Source organism: Peromyscus maniculatus, chromosome 13 (assembly GCF_049852395.1).
Source record: "Peromyscus maniculatus bairdii isolate BWxNUB_F1_BW_parent chromosome 13, HU_Pman_BW_mat_3.1, whole genome shotgun sequence".
NCBI lineage: Eukaryota > Metazoa > Chordata > Mammalia > Rodentia > Cricetidae > Peromyscus > Peromyscus maniculatus.
The window spans coordinates 32,644,025-32,670,088 of record NC_134864.1 but is presented as its reverse complement, the minus strand read 5'-3'; the positions used below and the strand labels follow the sequence as shown (position 1 = coordinate 32,670,088).

The following is a 26,064-nucleotide window of genomic DNA, read 5'->3' as shown; positions in this document are numbered from 1 at the left end:
GTCGCTGGGTATTTGCTATAGTGAGGCAGAAGGATCAGCCTGAGAGCAGGCAGTGGAGGAGGGACTCCATGGCTTCCGACAGAGGTGCAGTCGAGTTTGGACTGCAGGTCACAGAGAGTGTTTGGAAGTGTGGAGATGAGTGTGGTGGGTCCTGGGGCTAAGGGAAGAGATGAACAAGGCAGGAACTAGAGGCAAGCCCATGCTTGGAGTTCTGTAAGTAAGCTAGTAGATATCAGAGGAAGGCAGTAACATGGTTTGCACTCTGGCTGAATACTTCTTTGGGAGTCATTGGAGAGAAAGTTCCAGGCAGCACATTAGCTGATTTTCTTTTGCTTATTCAACACGTATGCATCTGGTGCTCACCTTGTACCCAGTGCTGGACTTTTCCAAATAGTCTAGTTGGAAACCCATAAGGACACCCATAGCTACGGTGGGAAGGGGTACAGAAGCTGTGCCAAGTGTGACAAACCTCACAAGCTGGAGCTCACCACCTGCGTGGAAGTGAGACCTGAGAAAAGGCCAATTTAGTGTGAAGGGGTATGTGCACACTCCTGTGTTCAGATGGTGCCGGTCAGCTGACAATCCATCAGGTACCTGACCGGAGAAACTCAGCCTTCTCGGTGGTAAAATGGACAGCTCAATAAATCCCGAGTAATACTTGAACTTGGATTGGGTGAACTCCACAGACATAGTCCCCTGCCCACAACCAACCGGGAAGTACCATAGGCCTCTAGAAATACTGTCTTGATAGATGTGTGCATCTGAAAATCTATTTTTTAAGTGATTGCCATACTTCCATGGTAACTCCATGAGAGTACAGCCATTCAATGCCCAACCTGACTTCCACGCTTGAAGTCTCTGAACTGTTGTTTTTGCTGAGTGGCAAAAAGATCTTGATGAAAACAAAGGGAGGAAGCAGTGTATGGGGCACCTGTCCTGAGTTTCGGTGGCTGATTGCTCTACTAGTCAGTCATGCATAAACACACAGCTGTCTGCTGTGCTGGGAACATGGATAGACGCTGTCCCTCACAATGGCTGGGCAGTCCAGACTTAATTCTGAGCAGAGAAAACTGATTTCACTGATATCTTGTGATGATAAGAGAGAGGTTCAGGGAAGAACTGGAAGTAATTTAGTGGCTTGTCTTGACAGAAGACGTCCATTGTGGAGAAACAAACAGATTTGGTTCAGTTAAGGAAGGGCGATGCATTTTAAATATGTGGACATTATTATTCATTGTCCTGTTCTTCATTGTTGTTTTTGTTTTGTTTTTAAGGTAGGAAATGTTGTTCTTTGGACAGAGTTAAATGCTGCTCAGCATAAAAGGCTCGGCGTGGAACAAAGCTTGCAGACTGTGACTAATTGGCACTGCCTGGGCTATTGAGAAGACAGAATGTCTCTAATCAGCAACGGAACAAACCCTCACTAAGGCTCTCCTTCTCTCCTAGGACTTCCTTCGCTGGGCATCTGGCCGGCATCCTTGTTGGACTGATGTACACTCAGGGGCCTCTGAAGAAAGTCATGGAGACATGTGCAGGTACAGAACAAGGCGCCTGGCCTGACAGCAGTTAGAAGCTCACCTTCATTTTTGTATGCACAGAAGCAGCCCCAAGATTCCTTGTGGGTCACTTTGGAAATCTCCTGATGTATTCAGATTTCTCTTTAAACCAAGAGCTAACAAGACAGCCATCACAGGGCCTCACACTGCTCCGCAAAGGAGAATACCAACCCAAATTTCAATTCTGGGCTGTTCTTAAGGAACAAATGCTGCTATAGACTTTTGCCCTCACCCCTAATGCATTCACAGAAAACTGCAATTTTCCTCCAAACGTGAGGTTACAATAATGTATTTTTCTGTAACATTCCTTGAATTAATAGACATGCCTGGCAAGGTTACAGAAGGAGACCAAGGCTAGACTGGAGGACAGGGCCAGTAATTTGAAGAGTTCAGAATGACCACCAGGTCCTTGATGGGCAAGACAATACATTCATGGGAAGCCAAGCCATGTAATTTATCTCTTGAGGTTTGGTTCCTGCTTTTTATTTTCTTTGCTGTTTTTTTTCTTTGCTTTTCCCCTCCTCTAAATTGATGTTCAATGAAAATGTTTTATTTAGTAGTGAATGCATTTAGACCCTTTAATATAAAATACTGTACTGATTTTGACTTGTAAGGCAACTATTTTGCAAACACTTGTTTTATAGACCATGTGCATTCTAATATTTCATCTTTTATTCATGGGAACTCTTCTGAGACTATTTTACCTTTTCTTGAACCATAAATAATTTGTTTTCACAGTTTGCACCGATGACTGTTGTTCTTGGGAACCATATAATATTCATGGCGTTTGAAAGCTTTCCGAGCCCTGCTTACTGGCAGGTTGTGTTCACTTCGGGGTGATTTTTACAGGCTGTGCTGTATCTATACAGATCCCCATTTCTGCGCATTTGCCTGTTACTGTAGCTTGTATGTGCCTGGAGGAGGCAACAGGAGCCACCTCTGCTAACAGTGCCCGGCTCTATCACATTCCCAGCTCAGTAGGACAGTGCCTCTCTGGTCATGAATACTGATAAAGGGGGAGAGTGCATCTTCTTGATCCACTTTTCTGGGTCTTAAGATTTAGTGGTTCTTAAGGCTCTCTGCAGACAAACTAAAAAAATTGAGACATATGATTGGTTTAATTTTTAAAAAGGATTTTCCCGACCATTATAACATTTAAACTTTTTTTTTAACCTTCCTTAAGACCGTATCTGTTTTCTGGGCAGACATGTTTACATTCTGGGAGTCATGAAGTGAATCATTCTGGGAGCGTGTCCGGACCTCTTTCTGTCTGGTTCACCTGTGCCAGAGAAAGTCCCTTAGGAAGGGTAGGGATCATGGCTCTCCTAAGACCCTCTTGGGAGAAGGCTTTTTCCCACCGCAGCATGTCTGTCTTTTTATACTGGCTTCAGAGCCCAAGCCTGGTACCCTGAAAAGCAAACATCAGTTGAAGTCACCTAGAACTTTAAGGAACCACAGTGCATGTAAATTAGGGTTTCGCTGACACCCACCTACACACACACACACACACACACACACACACACACACACACACACACAGAAAGAGAGAGAGAGAGAGAGAGAGAGAGAGAGAGAGAGAGAGGCTGTTCCCTAAAAGGTTGGCTCCAAACAAATGAAGTTTGTTTTTAACAATTGTTGAGTAGTCATTTAAAGTGACCCTGGGCTTTCTCAGGAAGAAATGCAAACTGTGTAATTGTTGGAGGATTAGCTGTTAAAACCTTATGACTGCTATTAAAATGTTTCCTTTGTATTTAGGCCTTTTTTCCTCCAATGTTGGGTATCCAGGACAGCAGTACTACTTTAATAGTGCAGGTAAGTTCATGTCATTTAATACAGCTTAGCTTGTTTTGAAAAACTGCAGAATTCAGTAGCATGGAGATGCTTTAAGATAGCATTGGATTTGGATATGGAATAGCCACATGGCAAACAGTTGTACCTTGGCTCTTCCTGGACACTGAATGGGTCTGGGTAAAGCAGGGTGCATCAGGTAGGATATTAGGAAAGATGCTAACTCAGGCGTGAAACAGTTGTCTTATTGGTGTAAGGCTTCTCATGTACAATAAGGTGCATGTTACCCTCAAGATAGCCAAGAATCACACTGACAGAGTGTTTGGCTTGGTCACTGGGATACAGTTCCACACTGTCTATCCCATCTACGTATTCTTCGATGCTCTGCCTTGCCCTGATATACAGAGAGTCCTGCGGCAGCACATGACATCACATTTGCCAGAGACAGGTGTGTGATTTTGTGCGTGTGTCTTGTAAAGCCATAGGATTGGATGATGATCTCCCCTGATAACTAAGGTGGTTGACTTGCACAGGTCCTATCTCCAACACAGATTAAACTTCTAGGCTCTTAATACCGTTAACTGATACAGTCGAAGATTCAAATCCTGCATGAGAGGAGAACATGGATGCCTACACAATAATATTTAGGACTTGTGCGGGGAGTGCAGGAATAGCGGCTGGGTGTCTTAGTGCAATAAACTATACATATCTCCCTTTAGATGCATATGTTGAAATCCTAACCCCTCTCATGACGGTATTTAGAAGTGGGGCCTTTGGTATGAAATCAAATCACCATAAGGTAATGTCCTTGTTAGCACCCACGTGAGAAGGACTCTAAGAACTCCCTGGTCTCCTGCTATTTGAGAATACAGTTGGTGGCAGTCAGCAACCAAAAGAGAATACATAGTCCTAATTAGTCTTAACAAAAACCTGGAGTCAGATATCAGCAAAAGCTGAAAGATCAGAAAAGCAGAGTAGCCAGCCACCAGAGACTTCTTACCTCTAGAAATCCTCAGACTGAATAGCCAGCCACCAGAGACTTCTTACCTCTAGAAATCCTCAGACCGAATGGGGGCCCAACATCCTCTCTCTACCTCCCTAGTGCTGGGATTAAAGGTATGAGTTTCCCATGTGCTGGGAACAAAGGCATGTACCACCGCTGCCCGGTTCTGTTTCTCTTTTAGACTGGTTCAATCTTGTGTAGTCCAGGGTAGCCTTGAACTCCTAACCTTCCTGCTTCCTCCTCCCAAGTGCTGGGATTAAAGGTATAAGCCACCACTGCCTGACCTCTACGGTTAACTAGTGGCTAGCTCTGCCCTCTGATCTCCAGGCAAGCTTTATTTGTCAGAACACAAAATATCATACAAGAGAATACTCACCAGAACCAGAGCTGACATCCTAACTTGGGCTACTACAACATGTATCCACAGCATATACTTTATAGTCATAGCAGTTGGCAATGGCCAGAGATTATATTTGAGGCTGGCAGCCTTTTGTATGAAGTGCCAAATAGCTAAGGTTTTAGACACTGAAGCCTTTATTGCCCATTTGGTTCTGTTCTAACTAGCCGGCCCTTTCTTATATCATAAGAACAGGCATTGACAGTTCATAAACAATTGGACAATGACTATGCACCCAAAAATCTTAGGAAAATAAACCATGTGTCGGTTTCAGACCATAGGTTATAGTTTTGTTTTGTTTTGAATCCTGGCTTACTTAGGCCTTTAATTGGTACAAAGAATTGTTCTTAATACATATCTGATGGTTGATCTTGATTGTCAGTCTGACTAAATTGAGAGCTGCCTAAAAGGTCAATAAAGGGCACATCTGGGCACGTCTGTGAGGTAATTTTCATAGTCAGTTAACTGAAGGGACACAACCTTTTTTTGATAAGGGTGATGACATCCAGTAGGCTAAAGACCCCCTGAAATAAAAGGAAGAAGAATGAAACCCACCCACGACGACGACGACGACAGGCATTCTCTCTCTCTCTCTCTCTCTCTCTCTCTCTCTCTCTCTCTCTCTCTCTCTCTCTCTCTCCCTCCCTCCCTCCCTCCCTCCCTCTCTCCCTGCATCCTGGCCTCCATGAAGTGAGCATTTCAGCCCCACTGCCCCCTCTCTGTGATGATATCAGGCTCTGTCTTCCCACAGGCCCACAGCAATAGGGACAAGCAGACACGGACTGAAACCATGGGTCAAAATGACTCCTTCATCCTGTGAAGGTGCTCTCTCAGGTATTTGCCAGAGAGATGAAAAAACTAACACTATGTGCATGTAGTGTATATATATATATATATATATGTACACATATGCACATGCATGTGTGTGTGTAATATATTGCTTTGGGTTTATTTTCCCATATATCATTTTTTTTTTGTTTTTTTAGGTTTCATTTTTTTGTTGTTGTTGTTTTGTTTCTTTGTTAGTTTGTTTTGTTTTTCAAGACAGGGTTTCTCTATGTAGCTTCAGAGCCTGTCCTGGAACTCTGTGTGTACATGAGACTGGTCTCAAACTCATAGATCCACCTGCCTCTGCCTCCTGGGTGTTGGGATTAAAGGCATGCACCACCACCGCTTGAACTCCATACAACTTTATTAACTCACAGACTTTTATCCAGCAGTACTCTGCGAAGATCACATTGCAGAGTGTTGTTATGGACACTGTAAGAGAAAAAAAAAATAGCAGTCTCTCAGAGTTTATAGTGGAGGGATGCTTATGTAGGAATGGGTATATAGAGGTTGGTATATAGGCATGGGTGTTTAGAGGTTGATATATAGACATGGGTGTTTAGAGGTGGGTATATAGGGGTGGGTATATTTGAGAAGATTAAACGAAAGAGCCCATCACACTAATTAGGTGATGATAAAAGCTAAGCCATGATGTGGTATAGATGGATAGCATTTGTTGAATTTTTACTTACTCCTCCTGTAGCTCTCTCCTGGAAGACTCCTACGCTCAGGGAGCATGCTCTGCCCTGCTCTTCTCTCTTCACAGCACTCCAGCCTGGACAGTGCCTTTATTATCCTGTATTACCTATTACACAATGTCTGAGGATGGTTTTCTCCACTCTGCTACTCGATTTCCACAGAGGGGCTCACCCATCCCTTTCTCTTCCTTCTAAGCAGAAGTCCAGACAGGAGTCTTGATGTGGAGGTGGGGATCAGTGCTCTGGGAAAGGAGGAACAGAGTGGCTGTACATGAGGCTTTCCCGGGGAGGTGGAGTGGTGGGACATGACAGGTGACTAGAAGTTAAGGCAAGGGATTACAGAGAGAACTTCCCAGGGAGAGGAAGCAGAATCAGAAGTGGCCTGTTGGGGATTGTCCAGAATGTGCTAGGAAGGTCCTGATGATTAAATCCATGGTACAACAGTCTTAGAACTAACCAGGCTCCATGTCCTCCATAGTTCTTAAGCCGAGGCTCATGGCTGCCATCAATCCTGGATTGCATCATGTATGAGTCACCTGAATGGCCTAAAATTCACCCAGATAATGGGTCAGAAGGGGAGGACTGGGAAACTTCCCCCTTCCCCACTACACACACAGTTTCTCAGGTGATGGGACCAAGAGTAAAAGCTATGGCCTTATATGACTGGGACCTTGGGCTTGGGGACCATAGATAAGAGTTCTTCTGTCTCTGCCTTTAGAAGGTGCTGTGTGTGTGAGGCTTTCACCTCTGCTTGATCTGGACAAGGTGATGATTATCTATTTTTTTTTTCTTTTTTTTACACTCTACCTTTTTGGCTCTTTTCCCTTTGAGAGCCTTCCACCCAGCTCCCAAATAAATCACATACATGGAGGCTTATTATTACTTATAAATGCCTGGCCTTAGCTTGGCTTGTTTCTAGCCAGCTTTCCTTAACTTAAATTATCCCACCTACCTTTTGCCCCTGGGCTTTTACCTTTCTTTATTTCTGTATATCTTTTCTTTCCTTATTTTGTGGGTGGCTGGCCCCTTCTTTTCTCACTCCTTCTCTAGTTCCTTGATCTCTTCTTCCCATATTTCTCCTTATATTTAGTCTCTCTGCCTGTCATCCCCACCTATCCTTTCTCCTGCCTCACTAATGGCCGTTTGCCTCTTTATTAAACCAGGCAGGTGTTTTAGACAGGCACAGTAACACAGAGTTAAACAAATGCAACATAAAAGAATGCAGCACATCTTTGTTCCACAGCATAAACAAATGTAGCCCATCTTAAATTAATGCTCTACAACAGTTAACAGCTGAACTGAGATGGTGTGATTGATCAGCCTTTATGGACAGAGCTGATAACCATAGTCCCTTGAAGAGCACTTTGGTTGTCCTTTGTAGGAACCAGTTCACAGTGAGTAAAGTAGAAGAGAAGTCTTCCTGACCAATGTGATGGAGGAGCCAAGCTGGTCAGGAAAACCATCATAATTCTGCCTCGCATTGTGGTGCCTTGTTGACTCATACCCTCCAGGAGGCAGAGGACAAGGCAGCTCGCAGTTAGAAGTTGTTAGAGGGAAAGAGGCTTCTCTGATGGTATACTTCTGTAAATCTCCACAGGAAATAACAGGGGAGTCTGGGGAGAGAATTCTGTCAAGAGAAGTTCTTGCTGCACAAGTGTAAGGACCTGGGTTTGATCCCCGGAACTCAGGTTTAAAAAATAAATAAGTAACAGGCCCAGTGGCATATACTTGTAACCCCAGCACCAAAGAGGCACAAACCGGTGGATCCTGGGGGGTCTCTGACCAGCCAGCCTAGCCTGCTTAGCAAACCCCAAACCACTGGGACACTGTGTCCAAAACACAGCACTTTGAGAAGGAATGACACCTGAGGTTGTCCTCTTGCCTACACACACACACACACACACACACACACACACACACACCACACCAGGCCTATACACACACACCAGGCCTACACACACACACACACACACACACACCACACCAGGAGCCTTCTGGGTAAAAGAACTAGCACTACCACACTTGTGCACAGACGTGGCTTGTCATGGACTTCCTGGTCCTAACATTTTGCCTGACAGCTGGGAAATTGAGCTTTGGAAGGCTGGGTAATTTGGTCACATTGACAGGTAGCTAAGGGCAGGTCTGGGACCAGGGTGCAAGTCAGTGAGTGATTCATTGCCCCTGCTTTCCGGTTGCATGGGGATGTGAGATTCGTACACACTCTGACAACTGAACTTTGGGAAACATAGTAACTCTCTGTCTCTGTCTGTCTGTCTGTCTCTCTCTCTCTGTGTCTCTCTGTCTTTTTCTCTCTCTGTCTCTCTCTCACACACACACTCTCTCTCTCCCGCCCCCTCCTTCCCCCAGCCCCTCCCCCCTCCCCTTGCCCCATTTCCTTACCTTCTTTGAAGACAAAGAAGGATACCCTCTCCTTTGCTCCTTTCTCCCTTCATCGGTGAGAGGCATTGGCACAGCAGACACAGAGACTGGAGAATGCAAGGCGGAAATCCAAACTTTTAAACCTTCCTTTTTGATGTCCTGTAAGATTAACATATTTATATTCCTTCATCTGGAGTGATCGGATTTCTTCAAAGACAGCACTACCACGGGCCCAGGTGGCCGGGCTAATGGTCATCTAAGCAACTTTGATGCGAGCATGTGTATCTCTTGCAAGTAGTGATTTGTTCTTAACATGGCCACCTTCAGCTGGGAAACTCCTTAGAGGTCAAAGAAACTAACAGATGTTGTAAAAGCTGTTACCAATTTTTCTAATCTGTGTCGCTTTTCTTCATCTCTTTGCTGTGAAATCCTGGAATGTGTATAAGGACCAGGCGGAGCAGTAAGCAGAGTAATGATAACCAGAGAGTTTTTTTTTTTTTTTAAACTACAAAGCCAAAGTATATAACTTAAAAAGTATTTATCACAAGACATAATTCAGACTTATTTATTCTAAGTATTGGTTGTTAGATTCCTCTGCCCTTGTTCATTATGAAGACTTTAAAACATCTGATTGGGCCATTAGAAGAACAGCTGTTGAAAAGTGTTGTTTCTCAAGGACCCATTATCATAATAGATATTGATGGCGTTTTTGGTCTTGCTGGTGATTTGTGATTGGTGATACAGAATCTTTAAACCCCACCAATCCTTCTGACCTAAGGCACCAGCACCCAAGATTTCCTCATTCTTTGTCCCCACAGTTTTGTCTGACTAGTGTCAAGTTAAGATTTTATCATGTCCATATGATCAGAGCTGTTGGCTTCATTTCATCAAAACATTGCTGGGCTGTTTTTAACAAAGAAATAACACATAGAAAAATATTTTTCTGTATCAAGAAAATGTTACCGAAGATCATTGCAATTAACATCCATGCCAGTAAGACCCTGAAGACCTGTATTTAGTATCCGTACATCCGAATTAGCTGAGTGCTGTGAGGTGGGGTGGGTAGGATTGCTGCTTAGCCCTTCTATTACACAGACATTTCACGGGGCTTTAAAGGTGATAATGAGCCATTTGGGAAAATAACCCAATATGGTTTTTGCCTTGCAATAAAATAATTAGCGTGCTCAGAGAATTGGGCAGTCCCACCACTTAGGGACTGTTGAAATATTATGCTATATTCAGTGACTGAATACCCACAAATACTCTATTAGTGTTGTGAAGTGGCTGCACCTTTCATTTAGGCTCTGGGAAGTGAGTTGGCGGGTTTGGCTTGACCACCGCTGTCCTCTGCAGTGCTTGGTATTTGGTGAAGAGTATTTAAATAAATAAATAAATAAAAAGCAAGATCCATAATTCTAGCTCCATCTCCCTTACTCTTCAGATAGGAAGCATGCTACGAGTGTCCCTAAGACATCAGGGGCCCTGAGTTTTTCTGATGGTTCCATTGAGTAAAGAACAGATTGAAGAGAGCGTCCATCTTTAAAATTGTGTTCAGTTCCCAAGCTGGTCATAAACCACTGTGAGGATTTAGAAATTTTGCTTTTCTTCTCCTGTTTTGAAAATCATTAATGATACTGTTCTGACCTGGACACATAAGAGAGAATATAGAAATGGGCCTATTGGCAGTACTCAATAAATATTCAGTGGTGTTTACTTCATTGTTAGCAAAGCCTTCATAATTGCCCACCAAGTTCTAGGAAGTTTCACTTAAAGTTTCTTCCATGTTCATTTTTGTTTATTGTGTTAAGGAAATTCAACAAAATAGAACCAAGCCAGGAGAATATTACAACAGTCAGTTAAAAGAGTGAAGTATCTACATAGACATTTCTCCAAAGAAGACATGCAAATGGCCGATCAGTCCATAAAAGGATGCTCAACACCATTGATCATTGAATCTGTGCAGTAAAAGGGATGGGAACAGTGGTACATTCTTACACTTAGGAGATAGAAGCATGAGTTTCAAAAGTTCAAGGCCAGCCTGGGCTACGTAATGACTTCAGGGCCATCCTGAGTAACTGGTGAGACCCAGTCAGAAAAACAAGATAATGGGATAACACCATGCACTCGCTTATATTAGTCAGCGTTCTGTAGAAGAACAGAACCTATAGAATGAATCTCAATTTCTCTCTCTCTCTCTCTCTCTCTCTCTCTCTCTCTCTCTCTCTCTCTCTCTCTCGTTCTCTCTCTCTCTCTCCCTCCCTCCCTCCCTCCCTCCCTCCCTCCCTCCCTCCCTCTCCCTCCCTCTCTCCCTCTCCACATATATGTATGTGGAATTTCTTAGAATGAGTTACAGGCTATGGCTTACAGACTAGTCCAACAATGGCTGCCTATGAATGGAAGCCCAAGAATCCAGTAGTCAATCAGTCCACGAGGCTGGATGTCTCAGCTGGTCTTCAGTAGATGCCAGAAGTTCCCGAAGAAGTTGGCTCTAATGACAGTGAAGGAATGGGATTGTTATCCAGAGCAAAACAAGCAGGCAAAAGGAGAGCCCCCTTCCTCCACGCCCTTGTAAGGCTGCCAGCAGAAGGTGTGGTCCAGATGAAAGGTTTGTCTTCGCACCTCAAAAATCCACATTAGAAGTCGGCTTTTTCACTTCAGATGATAAATTTTAATTAAGAAAAAAAAAGTCCCTCACAGGTGTGCCCAGTCATTTGGGTCTTAGTTAATTACAGTTGTAGTCAAGTTGACAACCAAGAATGGCTGTCACACCACTACAACAGCTATAGCTAAATTTAAAAAGATACATAATAGCAAGGGTTGGCGCATGTGTACTGGAGCCAGAGCCGTCATGCACTGCATGTAGGACTGTAGAGTGGTGCATCCACTTTGGAAAACGTCCTGGTGGTTCGTAAAAGATTTAAACAAAACTATAGTCAGACCAGCACTCACGCTCTTAGATACACACTCAACAGAAACACAGATGTGAGTTCACATACGCATTTGCCCACAATTGTTTATAGCAACATTATTCAAAATATTTGAAAGGTGGATATAGGGCTGGGGGGGGGGGCAGCTATATGGGTAAACACAAGCCTAGGAACCTGAGTTCGGATCCCCAGCATTCACATGAAAGCCAGATGTAATGACATCCGCCTGTGACCTTGATGCTTGGGGATAGAAACAGGTGGATCCTAAGGAATTATGCTTTGGCCTAGCCTAGCCAAACTGACATTCAATGAGAGACCATCTCATGATGGTTCAGTGAGAGACCATTCAACGAGAGACCCATCTCAAAACAATAATAATAAAAATAAAACAACAAAAAATGAAGATGGGGAGTGATTGAGGAAGATAGCCAAAGCCAACCTCTGACCTACACATGTGCCCACAATGCGTGTGCATACATACACACAAAGGCAGAAGTCTGCCTATCAGCTGTTGTGTAGATCAACTGTAGCTCAGCTATCTACAGAGATACTATTTGACCATACGAAGAAATGAAATACGGGCACATGTCACAATAGTCAGGAATCTTGAGAACATGCTGGGTAAAGTGTACCAGACACAAAACAGCATGTACTATGTGCCTCTATGTATACACTTTATGCAGAAGAGACATTTCTATAGAGATAGAAAGTAGATTAGTGATTACTTAGAGCCGGGAGGGATGTGAAGCTGAGGGGGTGTTAGCTAAAGGGGATACATTTCTTTGAGGGAATTATGAAAGTATCTGCAGTTATTTGTGGTGATGATGGTACAACTACATGCATGCACTGAAAAACTGAATTGGTAAATTTTAAACACTAATAGTTTGTCAATATTTTTTTTCTGTTTGTATAACCAAACGAAGTGGGTAATCCATAAAGAATAGAGTTTATTTAGCCCATGTTTCTGGAGTTTGGGATATCGAGCATGTGCAAGGGTCTGGTGCGGACTGCTTGCTAGAGCATGAATGGGAGAGGACATCACATGGAGACAGAACAAGCGAGTTCAGGACTCACTTCTTCCTCTCAGATAGCCACTGACAGCATCCTGGGAGTCCTGTCCTAGTAACCCTGTCTAACCTGCGTTACTCCGCAGAGGTCCCACCTCCACGGACGAGTGACAGACGACACCGATATCGATGTGCAGTTATTGAGTTATCAACTGAAGCTGGCATCTTTTATTGTATTTTTATTATGTAATGGAAATAAGGATTCTAAATTGCTGAATGTTTTTGCTAGGTATGAAAATTCCCCTTTCAGTCTTGAATATAGAGGACAAGATGAGAGCTAAAGAGGGACGGGCCAGCTGAAACTAAGCGCATATGAAAATGCTATAAGGAAGCCTATGTGTGGTAATCAAAAACTGAATTCAATTTTTTTTCTAAAAAAATCATACATAATGAAGTATGTTAATAAGACATTCAAAAATAAATTTCAAAGTAGATTGAGTTCCAGTGATCAAATTCCTGAATGTGAAATTCAACCGAGTTCTGTGTTTTTCTGCAGTAAAGTTAGTACCCATTCATGCACTGTGTGGGATGACATAGAGAAACAGGATACTGTAGCTTACAGAGTTTCATTAACAACCAAGTGTATTAATTAAGACTAGAAACATCCCCTTAAAAGAATATGGTAACAACAGGGTAGAGAGGAGCATGGAGCACAAGATAATTTCTCCTATTATGCCAGACTGTTATCTAAAGAGAAAAGCCCCTTCAAACTAATTCTATAACCATTGACAGTTAAAGAAAACACAAGGTCGAGTGAGGTTCAAACTGACAAAAGTTTGGTAGGATTATTTTTGCAAAAGCAAACATTGTTTCACTACCGTCTTTTATTAATTGGTGTCTGTTTAGTGTGGAAATTATTATTTAATGGGCATGTCATCTCTTGTTTCTATTGAATACCGATTTTTTTAAAAGTGCTGTTAGTTGCAAGTGCAGTTACAATCAGAGAAAGTGGCTTATCCGTCTCAATCTTATTAGTTTTTGAAATAGAATACTCAGCATGGGTGCTCTGTGGTATAGGTATGAAACATTGGTTGTCTCTGATTGGGTGGAGCCACAAGAAGGTAAAACTTTCTCGGCTATGCCCCACAATTCTACCCACTCAAGTCAAAACTTCACAGGAAACACTCTGAGACGGGGATGGTGAACAGCTCTAAGCTGACAAATAGACTCCATAAAGCCCATTCCAGTCTCTCCTCTGCACCTCCAGCTGCCTTCTCAGTTATTGTTCCTTTTTCTCTTTAGCATGTAACATCTCATTCATGTCCAGGTCTGTGTTCTGTACTGTGGCTGCAACAGTGACAGGATCATCATTGCCCACCCTTGTGGAACTTTTCTCTATATGTCATCTTTTTTTAAATACAAGATTATTATTATACTCAAAATAGTGACATGAATTATTTGCTTGTTTTTGCATATACAAAGCTAGAATTCTGAAGCAAAAGCCATTACCGGGGTCTGTAACGTTCTGATTGTGCCCACAGGCCCCTCTGGATATCAGAATCACTACCCAGATGGCAGACCGAGGGCCTATGAAGAAACTCATAGGAACTATGATGTCTATACAGCAGGACTGAGCGAGGAAGAGCAGCTGGAAAGAGCATTAAGAGCCAGCCTCTGGGACCGAGGTAAGAGCCTTGCACCCTTCAGTTATTTTAAAACCAGCCTCGTGGCAAGGTGGTCTGAAAAAGGACTATTTGTAGCAAATTAAGCCTCGAAGAGTTTATAAAAAGGATATATAGGTGAAAAACCTGTGCAGATTGTGATCTCAAAGAATGGGATGTGATGCCGTTGTCCCACAGCCTAAACTCCCAAGGTGCCAGACTGGATGCATTGTTAAGTGTTCTTTTTATAGGCCCGCTGTGCTTTGTGCCTTAATATTGAAGTCAAGAAACTTAAAAAAAAAAAATAAATTAAGTACATGAGAAAGGTATTTTCTTTGGTATTCATGGCTGTAAAGTAGGCACTTATTACCATATACCAGTCTTGGCCACGAACTTCCCCACAGATTGTGTTTGGAATCAAATGGACTCAGGTTTGAATCCTACTGAATCGATCTCTCCAGGGGCAGAGCCTGTGATTTTGTAGTTTGAACACATTTTTCAAAAGATTCTTTTACAGATTGCTATCTAAGCATCACTCTACCTATTTTGCTATCTTTGCTCTGGGTTTGGCTTCTGAAGTTGGGTGTAGATGTCCTCATTATTGCCCTAGCATAAGTTCCTAAAAAGCAGCCATTGACTCTGGAGAGTTATACTACTTGTACTTCTCAGAGGGTACCGTGTAGGTACAGAGTGAACACAGAGGTAGAAGGTGGGACCCCTTCTGGAAAACTTGACTGTCTCTGGTTGTGTGTGGACCTCGTTGATACCACTTCCTGCACGAGTAATGATAACATCAAGGATCTGCCCTGAAAAGCTTCACAATATCTTATGAAGTGTATTTATGTTGCACACTGTGCTATACAAGTAAACGTAATTTCAAGTACCCAGGAGGGGTACTAAATGGGTGCTAGGGGTGAGAGGATGGGGGAGTGTCCTTAGATCTTCACAGAGGCAAAGTCGGTGGCGTGTCAGGAATTTGTGGAATTTGCAGAGATGTCAAAGGCATTCTTGACAGATGCTCTGAGTGTTGTTGCAAACAGAGAACTAAAGAGTATGTTCATGCCAGCCCTCACTTTTGAACTGAGCACTGAGAAGCCGGGCTGGGGCCGGAGTCCTGTGGTTAAACAGCATCAGTGGAACGGTGCTGCGGCGGCTGATCTCAGTCGTCAAAGAGTAGACTTTACATTTCCATGGTACCTCTCTTTGTCTATGAAGGTGTTCCCAGGAAAGTTTAAACCTCCCACGGACTGGGTTTCTGGGCTGAATAAATGGAGAAAGCAGGTTGGACACTAGAATTCATGTATTTCTGTTTCCTGACCTTGGACACAGTGTGACCAGCCACCTCCCCATCGTGCTAGGCTTTCCTCGCCTGGGGTTGTATCACCTCAACTATAAGTTGGAATAAGCACCTCCTCCCTCAGGTTGTCGGGTGTTGGGTCACAGCACTAACTATAACCGACACCAATTCGGGTAGGATTGAGTGTGGGGGTGCGATGTGAACTGTGTTTTGTAAATCTGGCAGTAGCCTTCTGCAGACAAGAGCCGGGCAATGGCCAGATGCTGCTCAGCGATGGGAACACACGAAGTATGATAGTATTGCCCTTGAATTTAAGGAGGGCAATGTTGGCAGTGGCAGTGTGCATAGAGATAGTGTGCTGTAATAAACTGAAGAAATAAGATCCCTCATTGTAGAGCAACGGGAGGCTAGAGAAAAGGGAGAAATTGGTATTTCTGGGGTGCACGGTATCAGCTATGATATATTGGTACTCTATCATTGTATAACAAGTCACTCTGAAGTTGGTGGCTGACAACAGTAGACATTTCTTGCTTTAAGAGTGCATGGGCCAGCAGGGCCAGAATGCCTTGCTTTTGGCTGGCAAGCTGCAGGGATCAGTTTGGAGCATCCCACAATAGCCTCATGAACCCATCTATTAGTTCCCATTCATTCAGCAGGTATGCCCAGGCTCGTTACAAGGCTTCCAAAGACAGAGTGTACAAACAAGCAAGGTGGCTGACAGGCCATGGTCTTATGTTACCAAAACATGTTACAAGGGCAAGTCAACTCAACAGAGAGGGGAAATGGACTGTCTCTCAGAAGTGCAAAGGAGAACCCAGCCATTTTTAGAAATCACTGACCTAAGCCGGGCGGCGGTGGCACACGCCTTTAGTCCCAGCACTCGGGAAGCAGGGCCAGGCGGATCTTTATGAGTTCAAGGCCAGCCTGGTCTACAGAGCAAGATCCAGGACAGGGACCAAAACTACATGGAGAAACCCTGCCTCAAAAAAACAAAAAAAAAGAAAGAAAAAGAAATCACTGATCTAGAGTGACAAACTCTAGAAGCATGATTTGGTGGCACCATCCTGAAACCTGGAAAAGAGCCCCAGAACCAGTGTGGTAATGAATCCTCAGGGATACTCCTGTGTATATGGCTAGTTATGATGTAGTTATGTGTGGACACACAAGGCAGGGCAGGGCTCATGTGCATAGAGTGACTAGCTAATCTCCAACCCCTTCCACACTGACCAGATAAATCCCAGGAGCCACACAACGACTGGATGGTAGACTAGGTCAATAGTTACGTTTCTGAGGGGGCAACACTGGGTTATTAGCATCTGTTTTTTTATAAAATGTCTACCAATAGCGAGCCTTCAAAAAATGATAAAAGGTTAGAGGAAAAGTCAAACAGGCTGGAGTCTGAGTATGAACATTGGGTCTAGAAAGTTCCCAGGTCAAATGGGGTAAGAGAAAGGATCACTCACAAGTGGACAGGCACCCTCTTGTGAAGTTTCACTTCTTGGTTTTATGTTGTCGTACCACCCCCCTACCACCCACCCCCCTACCACCCACCCCCCCACCCCCGCACACGCGCCACCCCTGCCTTCCCCCCAGTGGTAAAGGTGTCGGCAGCAAAGTTGCTGTTTTAGTTTACCACCACTGGCACAGTGCCTAAGAGAGGAATGCCTTAAATGTGGTAGAGGAATGCCTTAAATGTGGTTTCGGACACTTCAGTCCAGGTTGGCTGGATCCATTGTTTCCGAGCCCGAGATGATGCAGACCATCACGGTGGGAGCTTGTCTCAGGCTGCTCATTCCTTGGCTGCTGAGAACCAGCGATCAATAGATAAGAAGAGGCCCAGAACAAGACAGGTCCTTCAGAAACAGACTGCCAGTGACCCGTCTCACCTAGCAAGACTCCACCTCCCGGGAGCTCATTCAGTTATGAGTTATTCACCCCGCTGGCGACAGCGCCTTCAACACCTGAGCCTTTGGAGAGGATAACTGACATCCGATCCAAACTATAGCAGGTGTTTCTCAGAAAGAGAGAGTGGCTTTCTCCAGTAATGGCCTTCTGTGTCTCTCAGAGACAAGTATGCAGGGGATGTATGGCTGGGAGCATCCTCTGGTGGGCCTGGCTGTTTTGGAGTGGTTTGAGAGACTTGAATATAACTACAGAGAAAAGGTTCTGCGTTTTGTGTCTCAGAAAAGGAAGTTAGAGTCAGCCTTAGAGAATGTTTCATTTGTAAATCTTTAGTAGTTACTAAGCTAATATAAACATAACTAATACGTAACAGAAAATAAACAAAAATGTCTAAGTATTTAGTAATGGTCAGAAAAATCAGATACATGCTACCTTCAGAGGTTTCATATATTTAATCCTGTATATTTTTTTTAAAGATTTTGTTTATTTTATCTGTATGGGTGTTTTGCCTGCATGTATGTCTGTATACCACATGTATGCCGTGCCCACTGAGGCCAGAAGAAGGTGTCAGGTACCCTGAAGCTGGCATTCTAGTAGATGATTGTGAGCCACCATGTGGGTGCTGGAATCCTCTGGGTCCATTGTTTTGAGCCCGAGATGATGCAGACCATCATGGTGGGAGCTTGTTTCAGGCTGCTCATTCCTTGGCTGCTGAGAACCAGCGATCAATAGATAAGAAGAGGCCCAGAACAAGACTCCACCCCCTTCCACACTTTTCTAAAGAGAAAACCAGGGTCTTCTGCAAGAGTAGCCAGTGCTCTTCACCACTGAGCCATGTCCCTCTTTTGCGACAGGATCTCATGTAGCCCAGGCTGGCCTTGAGTTCCTCATCCTTCTCCGTCAAAGGCACACACCTCCATATCTGACCAGGCTTCATCCAGTTGTCTGAAACACAGTTGCGAAGACAACTCAGAAAGGAGCACTATTTTGGGCAGCAAGAGAAATCACTTCAAATTTTCTTCTATGAAATGTTTTTTAAAATGGTTTATTATCTCATTTGTAAAACGTTTCAGGGAAAGTAGTTTTATTTTTCAAAGTTTGTTGTTGCTCTTCCTGCCAGACACTATTAAGATTGGGCTGATGAGAAGAGCCTGAGATTGTTTTGAGGCCAAGGGTTTGGTTTCTGCATAACCCAGTCACTTGGTGTAGGTAGATAGGACCTCCGCTTTGAGTCCAAGCACCTTTGTGGTTTGCCTCCCAGTGTGAGAGACTGACGCAGGCACACTCCCCGCCCAGTTGCTCTCTTCAGCTTACCCCTGTTTCTCCACAAAGCCAGAAGGTCCCCCTCCTTTCCCCATTCCCTCACAAGTGTATTTTCTGAATTTAAAGGTTTTTCTTCTTTCCATTCTCAGAAAAATCACAATAGCACCTGGTATTTGACATTGGTCCTTCAAAGGGTCCATCTGGATCTGAGACCCCTGTGACCTTGTGTGATACTCTGTAACAGTGAGCACATTCCAGTACCAGGACACCAGTGAAATACATTGTTAGAGGAATGCTCTCTGAAAATTAAGTTGCTTAGGAGGAAGAATCAGGTTTGAGCCTGAACACATAATATACTCAATTCCAAACTAATTGAATGAAATGCAAAAATAATGTATTCAAGAAAGAAAATATAAACAGTAAGATAGGTGAACGATTGTTATTTTTAGGTATCATCTTTTCTAAAGAGAAAAGCAATGAAAAGTAAGAGAAGAACAATAGATATTCATATAAAACTTTGACAGAGACTGTCATTAACATGTAAAGAACTCATGTAACACAGTAATTAACACCAACCCGTATCAATAAAAAAGAAAACAACTTGAATATATAATTAAAAAAAAATAACCATTGTGTATCAGATACCAGTGTGGTGTGTGTTAGCAGCGTTATGCTTCTAAATCTCACCCACATTTAATGGTGGTTGTAACAATTTCCACGTACTGCTGATGAGGGTGTCAGTTGTCTGACTTCTTGAAGGCATGTGGAAAGGGTCGAACAAGTCTTGTGCTCAGTTATTTCCTAAAGAGGAGTCTGCCTTCCTAAAGAGATAATAGTCCAAAATTTGTATATCTACTTTGCTTCGTAATTTATATCATAAAGTTGAAATTTGTACAATAATCTCAATGAAGACTAAATCATTTATAGTTTCATTGGACCATGGGAACATGTACATGTTAAAAGCAACATTATTGAAAAGTGTAGTGGCAAAAAGTTTGATTATGATAGTATTAAATGAGGAAAGTAGGGTACAAAACCCCGTGTACCATATAATCAACATTTTATACCAATTAAAAAAAATCAAGAATTTTCCCGTAAGGAAAAAAAATTAATTAAAAAAAAAACCTTTTAAAATATCTCCTTTTTATTTTAATAAAACAGCGATAAAGTATTTTAAGAAAACAAAATTGGAATTAATGTAAGCCGTCTACAAGGGCAGAATTTTTGCTGTTATCTGTTACTACTTCAGGAAGCTTCCTTGGGTCAGTTTTCTTGAAATTAGTTCCATATGCTGTTTAGAACATTCACTGAGAGTAAAATTCTGTGGTCAAGCAGGTACACCATTGCCGTGGTGGCTTCCTGTCAGGATGGAGCCCGCGGTTTGCCCAGCCTTGTGTGAGTGTAGACTCTGCGGGTGAGTGTATTTGGGCCAGAGAGAAGGCAGGCGGGAGAGTTGTCTTGGCTTGGGCCTGTAAAAGTAGCTTGCACACATCATGTTACTTCCCAGTGTTGTGGTGAGTGTCTCCAAGGACAGAGGACATCCTGCTACTTACACACAGCACTGTTATCACATACAAGAAAATCAGCAATTCCCCAACATCAAACGTGTAATCCAACCCAAAACTCACCAGTTTTCTTTTTTTTTTTTTAAAAAAAAAAAAAAAAAAAAAAAAAAAAGCTTTTTACAGCTAATTCTTTTTATTTGTGCGTGGGTGCGTGCGTGTGTGCGTGCGTGCGTGTGTCTGTCTGTGTGTCTGTGTGTGTCTGTGTGGTTAAAAGGCACCTTGTGGGAGTGGGCTCTGTCCTCCCACCGTGGGTTCAGTGATGGAATGCAGGTTCCTGGTTTGAGTTATAGGCGCTTTATACACCAAGCCATTTTACCAGCCATGTAGCCAATTTTTGAAGTTTCCAATGTTGTATAAAAACTGCACCCTAGTTTTCCTATTTTTTTTTTTCTGAGAGACTGTATTAGGATTTCTATTACTATGATAAAAGACCGTAAACAGAAGCAACTTGGGGAGAAACAGGTTTCTTTCAGTTTACAATCATACTCCTTCATTAGAGGATGTCAGGACAGGAACCTGGAGGTGGGATCTGATGCAGAGGTCATGGAGGGGTGCTACTTACTGGCTTGCTCCACGTGGCTTGCTTAGCCTGCTTTCCTATACAGCCCAGGAGGTAGCAGCCCAGAAAGGCACCACCCACAGTAGGCTGGGCCCTCCCACATGGATCTAGAAAATGCCCCACCAGCTTTCCCATAGGCCATTTGGGTGGGGGTATTTTCTTAATTGAGGTTCCCTCCTCCTAAATAACTCTAACTTACATCAAGTTGACATAAAACCAGCCAGCACAATTGGCCTTTTGTTGATGCACAAACACACTTGTCCTCAAGACTGGGCATGTTAATATTAATATCACAATCTAAAAAACCGTAACTTTTAAATCAAAGTCCCATGGTCTTTAAAAAAAAAAAAATCAAACAATTTAAAAGTTCAGCCTCTTTAAAATAAATATCAAAAAAAAAAATTAAAAAAAATATCCAAGGTGTCTTTCACAGTTTCTCTAAAATATCCAACATCTCTATAAAATAACAGATTCTGTTAACTGTAGGCTCCTGTGAAATCAGAAGTGGGTTACATAATTTCTCCCTCCAAGGGAAGAACCAGGGCACAGTCTGGGACACACCCATAATCCTCTGGTCTCCAAAGGGCTCCACTTCCCCCAGCTCTGCTTTTTGTAACACACAACAGCTTGTCTCACGGAGTCGGGCTGGCTTTGCGCCGCAGGTGCTGCTGTCCTTGGGGGTCATCCCGTGGTACCGGCGTCTCCTAAATGTTGGCTCTCCACTGCAGCTGGGCTGTACCTTCGCCTATCATGTCTCCTGCATTCTTTTCAAGAACTCTGTCCCTGTGGCATGGTGCCATGCCTCAACTACGGTTCACGGCCCATTCAATCCTGGGGTTTCTCCTACAACTGAGGCTGCCCCTTCACCAATGGCCTCTCATGGCCTCTCGAATTGCCAAGTCTCAGCTGTTCTCCATAACTCCTTCAGTCCTGCAGCTTCGTGCCACCAAAATCAGCTACATGTGGGTGACTCTTACACAAGAACAAATTTGGCTGTTAGCTTGACATGCAGTCTTGGGCCTCTCTGGACCACAGCTTCTGTGTGCCGGTTCTGAGAAACACTTTGCAGAAGATTTTGTTCCAGTGATGCCAGTCTCTTCTTCATCCCAGCTGATTGCCTAGCCACAGCTGACAACCAGATTGTTCCAGCAAAGCAGAGGTTCCATGTTAGTGGGTTTTGGTCTCTTATTAATCACAGTTGATTCTTTAGCCCCAGCTGACCAGAACCACAGATTCTTAATTCAAAATATTGAATGATCCCAATAGAGTCTCTAAGGGACTCTCAACCCTCCCTCTGGAACCTCACAAGTGAGACCTCCATTGTCTGCAATGCTTTCAGCATTCTTACCTTCTAGGCTCCCACAGAACAGCCCATTAAGCTCTGAGACAGAATTCAATAGCTTTTCCAAGCCAAAGGTCCAAAGTCATAATACAGTCCTCCCCAAAACATGATCAGGTCAATCACAGCAATATCCCATAAACCCAGTACCAAATTCTGTCTTAGCTAGGGTTTCTGTGGCTGTGATAAAAAACACCATGAACAAAAACAACTTGGGAAGAAAAGGGTTTATTTCAACTTACAATTCCATATCATCTAGTCTGTTGTCAAAGAAAGTCAGGGCAAAAACTCAAGGCAGGAACCTGGAGACAGAAACTTAAGCAGAGGCCATAGAAGCATGCTGCTTCCTGGCTTGCTTCTCATGGCTTGCCCACCCTGCTTTCTTACCAGCAGGCCAGGGGTAGCTGGTAAGAAAGCACCCACAATGAGCTGGACCCACCTACATCAACAATCAATCAAGAAATACCCGACAGGGTTGCCCAGGTCGGGGTATATTCTCACTTGAGGTTCTCTTTTCCCAAATGAGTAGAGCTTGTATCAAGCTGGCATAAAACTCGTCAGCACAGACACTAATCCCACTAAACTGTAAGAAATCTACGTTTTATCTGGTTGTTTCTTCCTGATGCGTTTGAGATGTCTCTCTGTTCTCTGTCTCCTACATGTTATCGCTTCTATCGGGACTTGGTTCAATTCCAGTTAGCCAGTTTTAGCACAGAGATGACATAGATACTGTTGTGTCCTTCACAGCAGTCATAAGGAGTTAGATACACAGTATAGGACCGTCTCTTCATTTGTCACTAAGGAGGTGGACACTTCCTCCTGTTTCTCTTCCGGGTCAGTGTGTGGTTCCCCTGTCTCAGCACCAGTGGTTCTGGGATCTCTTGCTCGCCCACTCCTCAGCCTTTACCCCCTGGTCTCATGGTTTTCTCTGAGTTCTTACTGGCAGCAGGATTTGAGGAGGTAAGCAAGTTCCACGTAACACTTTAGGATTAGGGTTTGTGGTTTCTCCACCTCCACAGCTCTTGAATGTAGTCAAGGAAAGTTACTGTTTAGATTGTCCAGCCTTTGTGTTTATTGTAGGGGCAGGAGCACTGTTCTCTGCACTTCTCAGCATTCCATGGAGGGTTCCTTCTCTGGGGTTTGAGCCAATCATTCCTGAGGGATTTACTTTAGACGCTTCTTATTATTCGTCGTATTTATTTTTACTTTTGACAGAAGATACTTTAGAAACAGTAGTTCTTAAGGCTGTGTGCATATTTATTTCTCTTTGGTTCATGGGATTTTACAGTAAGGAATGTTAGTTTAACAGCTATGTTTTGTTTTAAAAAGAGCCAGCCAAGAGAAATTCATTAGGAGAGAGAATACCAAGCCCGCACCAATTAGTTTGAGGCTCTTCCTCGCTTAAATATATTGTAAAGATAAGTTAAGGAGTCAGGGTAGCAAGTTTTCAGCCTCAGAATTTTCTAATATTTCCAAATAGTACCTGGCCATAATTACAAGTCCTAAAATGCATGCCGGGAATAATAATAACACCCAAGTAGCCTTTATAGGAAAAATAAAGAGATCTCTATTATTTCAAGTACTCGCACATTCACTATTAACAGAAATCTTGTCTTGTTCTGTTGGCAGTCAGTGCTTATAAATAAGTCCAAGAGGCAGCTGATACCGTAATAGTAGGGAAAACTTGGAAAAGAGCCATCTCTTTATCCGCGTCAAAAGGCAGATGCTAGCGAGGAGCCTGAGCTCACTGTGGGTTGGTTCGCTCCCCTCCCCACTCCTGGTGTAGTTTCTGTTCCTCTCCCCCTTGCTCTTCTTAACAACCTGCCACCAGGTTCAGCTGGCACCGGGCACAGAGTTCTGTCCTTCACCACTTTCGTCTGCCAGCCTAGGGCCTGTGTCCTGTTTAAATCTGGGCCTCCTTGCTGATGGTGGGATAACATATGGATTTTCTGTTAGATTTCTGAAAAGCACATTCCCACATCCACACTGCTGTCCTGTGATGATCAGGCAGAGTAAACACACACACACACACACACACACACACACACACACACACACACACACACACCACTGGTCAACTGGGTTGCTCCTTAGCCACATTCGAAATCAGGGCAGGATGCACTATGGAAGTCTTGGCTTGAGAATGAAACTGGTTGCCATAATGGAAAAGAAATGGTCTCCCAATTAATATCTAGCACCTTTGCTGTTGATACCCTTGAATCCTGTTTATAAAAATCATATATTCAAAGAGATCAGCTGAGGTGTGGCTTAAATGACAGGGGGATTTGTTGTAATTACATTGTACATTTTTTCCTTTCTCTGCAGCAACATCAAAGACTATAAAGGTAGTGTTTGTCTTGATTATTTTATTGTATGGGAAATTGTAAGAAAAGTGGACCCAATCGCATTCAGTGTTGTTTTTTTTTTAGTTACATTTATTGTACAAAATAGGTTTCATCGTGACATACTCACGTATGTACATAAGTACTTTGACTGTGTTAATTGTCCCCTTGCTAAGTCTAGGTTTGTTATTTTGTAGCAGTAGAGCAGAGGGAGGTGTCGCTAGGAAGTGTTGTGGAATAGGTAGGTACCTGAAGCAGTGGTGTCTGAAAGTTAGGTCTCCTGCTGTACCAATGAAAACCTTCTAGAAGATGAACCCACATAACTCTATAAGAAAGATATAATTTGATAAATACACACATGAGATGACTGTGCCTTAGCTGTATGATTTTGTGAGCCTCCCTTGGCTTAATGCGGTCATTGGCAGTTGGTGGTTGATAACATATGCAAATTCCAGCTGCTGCCTTGCTTGGCTGAGGAGCGATGCAGCCAGGACAGAGATGTATAGCTGATGCTAATTCTGTGTGACCACTTAGCCTTTCTTTCTTTCTTTTAGTAATTTGATGTGTTTTCCCCCAGGAAAACTTCTACATAATAAAAAAAAAAAAAAAAAGTACCATCTGCCAGATTGTTTCAAAGCAATTGCAGTGCAGAGCAACGGTTGCCTTAAATTGTTGGCTCTTTCTCACTACTCTGCATGTCAGGGGTATTCATTTCAGTGAAGGAAGTTTTCTCTTTGAGGCCATGTTTAGGTGTGAAATTGTGCATGTAAAGAAATAGAAGTATTGCACATAACTGTTAATCTGTGAGCGTGGAAGAGGAGTAATAGAGGAATCAGAATTCTGTGTGGGTCTCTTCTGGAAAGTAGAAGGGCCACCACTTAAAAGGATTAGAGTAGCTATGAGAAATAGAGTATAAACAATTTGAACATGTTTGTGACAAGTGATATGTGAATTAATTTATAATTTTTCTGAGCCTGCATTCACCCATGTATGGAAAGGCAGCATTCATGTGCTAATGAACACAGTTGCCAATACAAATATAGCTGGGACAATAATGAATTAGTTCCCCCATCTTCCTTCTCCTTCCACATAGAGACGGCTCATTGTGCTGCCCCGTCAGTTTTCAGAATCAATGTTGCTGTGGGTGGGGGTCAGAGAGAGAGAGAGAGGTGCCGTGTTTCTCATTCTGTGTCTCAGCAGATCCTCGCTCAAGCCCTCACACTAGCAGGGCCAAGTGTAAAGTACTCGGCGCTGAAATCGCGAACAAGTCTTGGCCTTTACTGTGAGGTAAGAATACTCTGCACCTTGATGGGCAACAGGAGAGTTAATTGACGGACTGTAATTCAGCTAAGGCAATGTACTGGATGTGGGGAAGAGAGGCAAGTAAGTAGCCCTTGACTTACGTGAAGTGATGGCCTTACGTGCCAACCTGTGATGTTTTCTGCCACAGCACCCATGAGAACCCATAGAATAGGGAGTACAGCGAGGGGTGTACTAGTGCAGTCGTTCGGTTTTTCCAGTTATTTCTGCAAGTTTTTAATCTCAGAAGTTAC

General features: G+C 43.3%; 1 protein-coding gene across 6 annotated transcripts in view; it reads left to right on the top strand.

Annotated features, from left to right (window-relative positions):
* The window catches only part of Rhbdd1 (rhomboid domain containing 1), a 146,843-nt gene that overhangs the window by 76,266 nt on the left and 44,513 nt on the right, over nt 1-26,064 (top strand). For 5 of the 6 annotated variants that reach the window (XM_042260031.2, XM_042260033.2, XM_006990364.4 and 2 more), the window contains exons 4-6: nt 1,447-1,535; nt 3,312-3,368; nt 14,125-14,268. In XM_042260031.2, coding sequence (XP_042115965.1) covers nt 1,447-1,535; nt 3,312-3,368; nt 14,125-14,268 — 290 coding nt within the window. Of the gene's footprint in view, nt 1-1,446; nt 1,536-3,311; nt 3,369-14,124; nt 14,269-25,711; nt 25,799-26,064 lie in introns of all 6 variants that reach the window. The other variant, XM_042260034.2, reaches the window with a different exon arrangement.